Source organism: Notolepis coatsorum (genome assembly GCF_963971535.1).
Source record: "Notolepis coatsorum genome assembly, chromosome: 9".
In the NCBI taxonomy this organism is placed as follows: Eukaryota; Metazoa; Chordata; class Actinopteri; order Aulopiformes; family Paralepididae; genus Notolepis; species Notolepis coatsorum.
This window is the reverse complement of record NC_140173.1, coordinates 127,175,556-127,185,824: the sequence shown is the minus strand read 5'-3', so window position 1 is coordinate 127,185,824 and position 10,269 is coordinate 127,175,556. Positions and strand designations below refer to the sequence as shown.

The following is a 10,269-nucleotide window of genomic DNA, read 5'->3' as shown; positions in this document are numbered from 1 at the left end:
CAACTTGGTAAAAGTGTCTGTGTGTGTTCTGTGTTGGGAATTGGAGCAGGTAAGGGGCCCAATACATTTGGTGCTACACGTAGGGATAGTATTGTCTAGGTCAGAAGTGATGCCACTCATTGTATGTTTTGGACATATGTTTGGTTAGGTAGTGAGGACTCGAGTAGTTTTTATTTTACCTTTTGTGTTTGTGTAGAGTTAGTTTTGTTTCGTTTGCCTCGGTTCATTCCTTTTGGCATCATTCAAGCTCCTTTTTCATACCCCCCCCCCCCCTTTCCCCTTGGGTTGTGTCTCAAATCCACCATTGTCATTGTATATTAGTCTGTGTTTTTGTTTGTATATATAAAGGCACAATATTATTTTCCTTCACTTAAACTTGTGGGCATTTTATTTTTCCTGTAAAATCATCCTTTTATTATTCACCCCTTCCCCTTGACATATGGGATTGTAACATAAAATGGCGGCTCGTTCTTTTTGCTTTTGAGTTTGTCAACTCTTAATTGTGTTCTCTGAATAGTGATCATCTCCACTCAAGAAAGATGTATGCAGCTGTCGCCACCTTCATCTTGTGTATGGGTGCCACCACCCTTGCAGACCACGACCAGCCTTGCCGTAAGGATGTTTGGTTTCAACTGTAATTTGTAATGCTTAGTTTGCTATATCTTGTATGTATACCAATGTTTATTTAACCTTAGCTACTTACAGCTATTTCAGTAACGGTAATGTATATCTTTTCTTTTAGATTCACCCAGTATGACCGGAATGTTGTGTGTGGTGAGTTTCCCTATTTGGAATTTCAAACCAGATATCAGTCTTGATCTTAAACTTTTTGTTTGTAATTCTTTTATCAAATTCCCTCTTTGTTTCAATGAATCAGTTCAACTTGAGGACTGGGAAACATGCAGGTGGTAATTATACGTACGATAATGTGGCCAAGAAGCTCCGGCTCAAATATACTGAGCCCTACAACGTCAACTTTACACTGAGTTTGGATGTGCTGATGTTTTTCAAAGAGGTAACACTTAAATATATATAAATACGCTTATGTATAAAACTGTGTATATCCACATATCTCTGTACATACCTGTATATAATCATTTTTACATATCTGTACAACTTACCTACTCTTACTAGTTACGCTGCTGGCCAGTAGCCTATGACTTACTGCCGTAGTGTCTTTATACAGTACCTGTATCACTGTACATATTAATGCTACAACTCTGTACATCTGATTAGCACTATTAATCAGTAGTACGAATTTATAAATATTATACCCAGTTTAATCACCTGTATATTACTCTGCGCTTTACTTTTACATTCGCACTCTAGTTGGACTCTTTTTGTTGTACTGTACTTGTGCTGTATGATCGAATTATTATATTTGTGTTGCTCAGAGATTCTGTCCTCTTATCCCCGGCAGGGGGTTTTCTATGTGATCGACGGCAGTAACCAGACCTGTGCGAAGAAATCTCTGCAGTCAGACCTGCATCCTCTGGAGATTCCCTCCGACGCCAATATGTCTGTCGAAATTAATTTAGGGAGTCCAACCATTGCAGAGGACGGGCTTAAACTCTCCATATGGACGGGGGCCGTTCCAGAGGCAAACGGTAAGACGAGGCACATTGTTTCATTCAGGTGAAACGCCACAGGAGTCACATTTTAAGGTGAGTAACATTCATAAAAGGGCACTACGTTTGTGTTTTATTCATAGTTAAAGTGATGTATAACGTTGATCCTCTAAATTGTTTTGAGTTTTTAATATACTGTGTCGGTATGTTAACTGCTTTTTAAAAACAAATTAAGCAATACAATTAATCGACTATGATTCTTTGTCTGGAGGTTTCAGATGCCAACAGACAAATTGATGGATTTCTGAGCTTCTCAGACAAGTGATGGGAGACTTGACAATAAATCAGTGAAACAGATCAGTGATGATAAATAATGTGTTTTTGTTTCTTTGTGGTGTTTCAGCTACTTATTCCATGTCTGTAAGCGTGGGATGCTTGCCTCTCAGCACACTCTACATCTATGAAGGAAATGCACTCTCTATCAGGTTAGTTTTTTATTATTATCACCAGGAATATTATTGGAACTTGGTTCCAGGATCTGCTGTGCTGCTGTAATACATTCAGTCCAGGAGAAACGGGTTGTATCGTCTGCCCCAATGGTAACGATATCATGCGTCTCTCACACAGCAACTTGAACACAGAGACTGGTATTAAGGACCCCGGTCTCCTCACCCTGCCACCTTTCTGCGAGGGCGTAGCTTTGGAGGAGACGCCTGAAGGGACGGTGAACAGTTTCTACAACCTCTTCACCTAGAGGGAACCTCGCCAGCAGAAGAGCCAAACCTTATGGGAGCGGTCGACCAAACCCCATTTATAGACATGTCCCTCCTTCTTAAATCTTGAGTGTTTTGCATCATATACATGCACTACCCTGTGAAGAGATGGAATGTGAATGAATAAATTGGCACTGCTTCAAAACCTGTAAATTATTAATCGAATGAGTCTTTCTTTTGTTACTCGTCAATCAACCAAGAAGTCTTCCTGTTTTTTGTATTTTCTTTGAAATTAAGACGAGATATCCCTTTATTTATCCCCTTGGGGAAATTCTGAGTCATTGCAGCCTGGAGGAGGGGGATACAGGTATGGGATAGAAGAAAGACATAAATATAGGCAATACAATTGAGGGTCTGCCTTATCAGTTATAATATGTTACAATAAACGGTATACACAATGTGCTTATTCCCTAAAGTCACTATCTTCAAAGACTCGGCCACATTTTTACTCTGTCTTTAACTAGTTTTGTGTTTACACTTGTTTTAGCGGATCTCAGCCTAATTTTATAGTTGTTGATGAAGATGTTTTGTCATTTGTATTCACCAGTGAGGAGAAAACTACCAATAAAACCACCCAAGCAGAGTATAGCGTATATAAAGGGGTGTAAAAAGTACCCACAAATTATACTTGAGTGAAAAAATCTCACTCAAGTAAAAGTCAAGAGTATGTGGCAAAAAAAAAGTCAAGTTTCTACTTTTAAATGTACTAAAGTAAAATAACGTTAACGTTAGTTCGGCCAGTGAAACAAATATAATAATTAAAATGGTTGGACCTGCGAGATTTGTACTTTGTAGGTCTGCATTTAAATGTAAGGAGTAAAGTGTTTTTTTTCTCAAATGTAATTGAGTAAAAGTATACAAACCTAATAATACTCGAGTAAAGTACAAATCCCCCAAAACAGTACTAGGTATTGTAACTAAGTACAATTACTCAAGTACTTTACACCCCTGCGTATATATTTATAAAAAATACGTCAAGATTCAAGAGGTTTTCGTCACATACACAAGACATGTAGTGAAATGAAGGTGGCCATGCCCGCCTTGATTGTGCAATGTGACATACACTGTCTTGTGTATGTGACTAAAACCTCTTGAATCTTGACGTATTTTTTATAAATATATATACGCTTGGTAGTTAATGTTATTTTATATAAAACAAGGTAAGTTAAGTCTGAAAATGGCGGAGTTTGTTATTGATATCGCTAAGCTGACCAGTCAGACAAATAGCCTATTTTTATGGTAGATGGAGCGATCGATCAGTCAAGACAGGCATGTCCCGAGTCAAGTCACAAGTCAAGACTGACTAGTCCTAACCTTAGTTTCGAGTCCTAAACAAGTCATAATGCGCGCTTCACCAAATGTAGTACCCTTTTAACAGAGTAATAATATATTACACTTACACATTTTAAAATGTGTATTACTTTCCAAATAAACTTCCAATAATTCCATGGAAATACATGGGTAGCCATAAGAAAGGCACATCAATATGACAACGAAAACAAAACTGCTGTCATATAGGCTAATTACAATAATTTTGTCAAAGGTCTGTTAAAAAAAGTGCGACTGAACTTAATACAAAAAACAAGTAGTGCAAACAAAGAAGCAGCATTTTATCTTATTTTCCAAATAAAATGTATTTTCATTCAAAAGGTATCAATGAAACCCCTCCCCCCATACCACACTAACCAATTCCTATTTTATCTGTCCAGTGTGCAATCCATTTCTGTTTATTTCTTTGCTATATTGCTTGTTGTATGTATATTTATATTGTAATAACATATATTGTATGTCGGAAATGTTTAATCCTGAATTCCTTTCCAGCCCCCCTTCCTCCCTTCAAGAGGCGTTGTCTCTTGCCATCGTTGTAAATACGAATTTGTTCTTAATTGATTTGCCTGGTTAAATAAAGGTAAAAAAAAATTGATGATTTGTTCACATTCAGTTCTTTGGTTTTGGATGTGTGTGCCTCCATAATAATAATAATAATAATAATAACTATTTGTATAGCACTTTTCATACAGAAGTTGCAGTTCAAAGTGCTTCACAGCAGTAAAAAATACAGGCATAAGCGAGCATAAAAAAGATAGAGAGGTAGCAAGGTAAGGTAAAAATGGAAGATTTTTTTGAAGATTTAGAGATGTTTAGTTTTTCAGCAAGGACCCAAATGAGGTTGAAGAACAATGGGGGGGTACACTTCCCAGGAAGTTTTTAGACTGAGAAAAATTGTGCAGAAGCTCGGACAATTGAATAATGTAATATTACCATGATAATGGAGCCTCTGATGTGTGGAGCCTGGCTGGACATTCAGGAAGGGAGTAGACCTGGGCTTGGACAGTGACGGGACAATGACACTGAAAGATGTTGTGGATGTAGCCGGGTCAGAGGAAGTGGCTTCTTTATTGGGGCTGAGGACAGCCTGTCACAACAGGGTCTGTCTGGACGATTGGACTGAAGCACGGAGCATCGGGGAACAATACCTGTTGCAGGATTATTTCTGTGGAACGGAAGGTCCTGATGAAGGGGATCTATTTCATGCGCTGAATATAAAAACGGACACAAATGGATTGTTTGGGTGGAGCTTCAATGTTTTTTTTGTTGTGTTGCAGAAGGACAGGTGTATTTAAAAAAAAAAAAATATTGTGAGATCTCAGGTGGTTTTAAGTGTGATGGGGACACATGTTGCCCGATATAATGTGTAGTTAGTTATTTAATTGTATTGACACACGCATTGTAATGAGAATTATGTAAATAAATGTTTTTCTAAAATCAAATCTCTCTCTCTCTCTCTCTCTCTCTCTCTCTCTCTCTCTCTCACACACTCCACCTGCTAATCTGATCCAGGGGCCAGAAGCCACTTTCACAAAGATAGGTAGTAAAAAAAATAAAATAATATTAAAAAAAAAAAGATTTACACACATCCGCGAGCCACTCAAAATGGCCCTGTGACAGGGCGGTCAGGTGGCGTAACGGAGATTGCGTTCGTCACCAAACCCCGGAGCGGCTGAATTTGCCTGTTCGAATCCAGCTCACAGCTCCGGGGTTGTCACCAGCTTGGCTGGCCGTTCACACTAATACAATTGGCAGTATTAGAGGGTGGGAGAAGCTGGCGGGTGGGTCCGGGTCGTTGTAAACAGCGACTCCTACAGTTCGGTCGGGGCGCCTGCTAAGCGCGGATAGGACCTGAGTGGGATAGTGTGATCCTTCCACACGCTACGCCCTCTCAATGAGAATCCGCGCTGCCAGGTGAAAAGAAGCGGTTGATTTGCTGGACGTGTGTCGGAGGAAGCACGTGGTAGCCTCCACTCTCCCAGACCGACTGTGGGGGGTAAGTGCGCAGCGACCAGGAAGGGGATTGGGAATTGGCATAACGACTAACATTGGGATGGGAGAAAATCGGAGGAAAATGGAGGGGGAAAAATAAAAAAATAAATAAAAATAAAAATGGCCCCGTGACCCACTTTTGGGTCGCGACCCACCAGTTGAGAAACACTGGAGAGGGTATATAATGCGACGCGGTATAAACGTTGAACCTTCTGGAGGTGTCATGGTTCTAACTCAAGGAAACATCTGCGATGGGAGGTGTAACTGAGGGGTACAATTCCCTGACTGTATTGATAAGTATGGTATTATTAAACCACTACCGCTTGTACTTTAACTTCTGGCCATCCAGTACATGATATAGATATGATGAACACTTTCCCACCTGATGAAACGAAGTCCACACAAATGTATAAATCGAATATTTTATATAGCAAAGGGTATATACAACGTTCACTTAATGACATTTATGATTTGAAATGCACTTGTATGGCAAATGAGTATTCGTAGGTAAATCAACATTGAATGTCCAATCTCTGGTTACGCAGGGAGTAAATATACAACCTGGTTCTTTAGGGAACTATAGCGATGGTACTTAAATGATTATAGCTGGATACACTAAGGGGGGGGGGGGTCCCGCTGGTTGTAAGACAGTAGGGGGGGGGGTTAGAAGAGCCGCTGGCGGTATCCCATCTGGCCGACGATTTCTTGGGAGAATTCAGAGTCCTGAACACGATGCCCACAGAACCTCGGTCCGCAGATGAATACAGCTGGACCCTCTGGTGGACGGTAGCTGCCGGTCCACAGATGAAGAGACGTGAGGCGACCTCACTCGGGGTAGAGCGCCGTCTCACCTGGACTCCTCTCCGGGGGGTAGTTCCAACACTCAGCAGTGTTGGCCGTTATCCATGGAATAATCAAAGCACCCAAAGCATGTAGATAATCCAAGCCGTGGAAGGCTCGCCGTCGTCCGGGTAAAGTAATCCAATGTACAGGTCCACTCGTCCTGGCCCGGAGCTCCTCGGATGCAAGCACCACACGTGGTCTGCCCAGCCTGGTTAAGACTCCAGATAACGTCAGGAATGATGGGGGTACTGCTCACTTTATAACTCTAACCGAACGATGCACCATACGTAATAGACTATTATTAGCTTAATAGAAATACGTCCAACTCGACGGTATAGTGCCAAACTATGACAATTCAACTATTAATCCACACGATATCTCAATGCCTATTCTGAGGCCAAGTAGGCCTTACTGCACCACACGTGCGTCGTGGGTGAGGCTTTGCGTCTGTTACTAGGTTGGAGGGTAAAGAACTAATGGACTAAAAGAAAGTTCTACTTTACTTGCGCCATATATATATGCGCTGTGAACAAATAGTACCATTCGTATTTCGCCAGACGTATTCCTACGCGGAACCGGGCTTGCCACGACATGTTGGGCGGCACGATTGAACTTGAACCAAGGGGCATGGCTGCTGGCGCCAGGTTCTCGTCCAATGGTAGAATGAAACTATTATGGGCTGTTAGTAGACTAAAGGGATATTCAGTGCATATTGTACAAGGAATATACAGGGGATATCAAACGATATACAAATACTATTAAATATATATCCATAAATAAATATATATATTCGGTTTAATCTGATCCTTCACAACAGCCGCCCCCTAATTAGTCCCACCTAATTAGCTAAGCAGAGACAGATTAACCGCACTGTCTACCACTCAAGGTCCGCTGTAAGGGTCAGTCAACTCACAAAGTCATGGGGTCATGGTCATCATCGATAGTGTCTGGGAGTCGGGGCAGTTCTATTAGCCTCGCCACGGGTCGTGTGTAGGTTCGCCCCTGGACGAGCACTTCAGCTGCTCGGACCTTGCCATCGGCACCGGTGATCACTTTGCTTACGTGGCCAGCCGGCCACATAGCTCTGGGTAGTGACTGGTCGATAATCATGACGACTGTTCCTTCTGTCAAATTGTCTCTCTCTTTTACCCACTTCTGGCGGGTCTGTAGAGACGGTAGGTAGTGGAGTAGGAAGCTGCTCCAAAACTTGTCAGCTAGTACTTGACTGTACCTCCACATTCTTCGGCCGTTCGCTTCTTCAGGCCTGTACATTGTCTGGGGTAGCGCGGGGTCCAGCCGGCCCATTAGGAGTGTGTTGGGGGTGACTGGGTCGACATCTGCTATATCACTGGAGACGTAACCGAGGGGCTTGGAGTTCAATACTCCCTCGATCTCCGTGAGGACTGTCATTAGGACTTCCTCCGCCACAGTCTGGGCCCCAAGCACGGCGTACAGGGCTGTCTTTATAGAACGTACTTCTCGTTCCCAGGTTCCACCGAAGTGGGGTGCGTTCGGGGGATTAAACTGGAAGTCAATCTGGGATGGAGCGAGGTGGGTCTTAAGTTCTGGGCCCATAGCTTGGAAGCTCTCTCTCAGCTCTCTTTCTCCGCCTTTGAAGTTTGTCCCGTGATCAGACAACAATGTAGACGGTTTTCCTTTCCGTGATGTGAATCTTCGGAAGGCCATAAGGAATGAGTCTGTGCTCATGGTCGGAAGGAGTTCGATATGGATCGCTCTGGTGGTCATGCATTTGAATACAATACCCCACCGCTTCTCGGTTCCTCTTCCTCTCTTTATATACAACGGGCCAAAACAGTCCATGCCTGTGGAGTGGAATGGCTTGTCGCCGAGTCGGAGGCGACAGGGGGGTAGGTCAGCCATCCGTGGTATGCTGGGCTGCGCGCGCCACTTTCGGCAGTCTAGACAGGTTCGCTGGAAGCGTCGCACCGCTTCTCTTCCTTGAAGTATCCAATAGCGACGTCTGATCTCCGCGAAGACTCTCTCTGCTCCTGCGTGGTGTACATCCTCGTCGTATTTCTTTATGATCAGCTCTGTGACCTTGTGTCGGCTGTTCAAGACTATCGGGTACTTAATGTCATCCGGTAGATCGGGGGCTCTCCGCAGGCGACCACCCACTCTGATGAGATTATGGGCGTCACTCTCGGGTGCCAGGTGGAGCAGTCTGCTGTCTGATGGGACGGGCTTTCCTCCCTGTAGACAGTCTAGCTCATCGGGGAACGAGTCTCTCTGGGCTCGTTGTAGTAGAAGAAGTTCTGCTTCTTCGTAGTCGGCTGCTGAAATGTCAGTGGTGGACTGAATCTCTGGGTGGTGCCACAGGAATGTCTTTAGCTGCGCACTCTGTAGGGTAATGCAGTCATCTATGTTGGGGTCTGTGGAGGCGACTGTGCTCAGTCCACAGAACATAGGTTTCTTGTTCTCAGCCTCCTCTTTACTTGCTTCCCGTGGGGTGGGCGTAGGCCACTCTTCTTCCGGGAGCTTGAGGAATTCTGGTCCGTCACTGTAGATGTTGCGACGGGTGAGGTCATCCAGGGACATTCCCCGGGTGATGACGTCAGCTGGGTTGTGTTTGGTGTCCACATACCGCCAGCTCGCTGCTTCTGTTAACTCTTGAATCTCGGTGACTCTGACTCCCACGAAGACTTTGTATCTGCATGAATCAGACTTGATCCATGTGAGTACTGTCGTGGAATCTGACCACAAGATTGTTCTGTGCACCGGAATGGTGAGTTCACGTTGGATTAACGTGGCTAGATGCGCTCCTGCTAGGGCTGCGCAGAGCTCTAGACGCGGGATAGATTGTTGCTTTCGTGGGGCTATTCTTGAGCGAGCCAGGATGAAAGCGGTGTGTATCTCTCCTCCCTTCTCTTGGGCACGCAAGTAGGCCACCGATCCATAGGCTACTTCGGAGGCGTCGCTGAAGACGTGTAGATCCATCTTGCATGTCTCTGGCCTCACTGTGGATGGGAAGTAGCTGCGGCGTATATTGACGCCTGGGAGTGAGCGGAGTTCCGTCTCCCACTCTCTCCATGTGGAGGCAAGGTGTGCGGGTATTGGGTCGTACCAGCCCTGGTCCTTGTCCCATAGTGCTCGTACAATCATCTTTGCCCTGGTGGTGTAAGGTAGAATACATCCCAACGGGTCATATTGTCTGGCGAGTGTTCTGTACACACTCCGTCTGGTGGTCGGTGTCGCCGTTGACCTTCCCTGCTCGGGAGTCAGGGGTTTGTGTCTATAGTGGAGCGAGTCTGTTTTGAAGCGCCAGACTAGTCCTAGTGTCATTTCTTGGGCTTCTCCTGGGATGGTCGCCATCCAGGTCTCGCTGCTGGCAGCCTTGTCCGCGGGGGAGAGGCTGCGCAATACGTGCGGGTCACTGCTGGCCCACTGCCTGAGATCAAAGCCGCCTTTGATCAGGGAGGCGCGTAGCTTGATTAGGAGAGCCTCGGCTTCTTCTTGAGTCGAAACGCTTTGTAAACAGTTGTCCACGTAGAAACTGTTCTTCACACTGTGTCGGACCTCTTCATCTGCTGCTGGGTCCTCTGCGACGTGTTTCTGTAGTGCAAATGTAGCATAGCACGGGCTGCATGTGGTTCCGAAGGGGAGTACTTCCCACTGGTAGATGGCTGGGTTCTCATCTCCGATCCTCTCTCTCCATAGGAACCGCAGCAGGGGCTTGTCCTCCTCCACTAGTCTCACCTGCAGGAACATCCCTTTGATATCCCCGCTGATAGCCACCTTGTCCTGGC

General features: G+C 44.6%; 1 protein-coding gene across 1 annotated transcript; it reads left to right on the top strand.

Annotated features, from left to right (window-relative positions):
- The first annotated feature begins 571 nt into the window (after window positions 1-571).
- LOC311234322 (ependymin-1-like) lies at window positions 572-2,388 on the top strand. The gene is made up of 6 exons (XM_084321457.1): window positions 572-612; window positions 743-774; window positions 878-1,015; window positions 1,421-1,607; window positions 1,972-2,053; window positions 2,196-2,388. The coding sequence occupies exons 1-6, from the start codon at window positions 573-575 to the stop codon at window positions 2,320-2,322; spliced, it is 606 nt and encodes a 201-aa protein (XP_084177583.1). The 5' UTR covers window position 572; the 3' UTR covers window positions 2,323-2,388.
- The last annotated feature ends 7,881 nt before the right edge of the window (window positions 2,389-10,269 follow it).

Bases quoted from the DNA above. Each gene is read 5' to 3' on its own strand.
- LOC311234322 (XM_084321457.1), top strand. From the start codon at position 573: ATGGGTGCCACCACCCTTGCAGACCACGACCAGCCTTGCC. The intron at 1,016-1,420 runs GTAACACTTAAA...TATCCCCGGCAG, and splicing joins TGCTGATGTTTTTCAAAGAG to GGGGTTTTCTATGTGATCGA. The intron at 1,608-1,971 runs GTAAGACGAGGC...GTGGTGTTTCAG, and splicing joins GGCCGTTCCAGAGGCAAACG to CTACTTATTCCATGTCTGTA.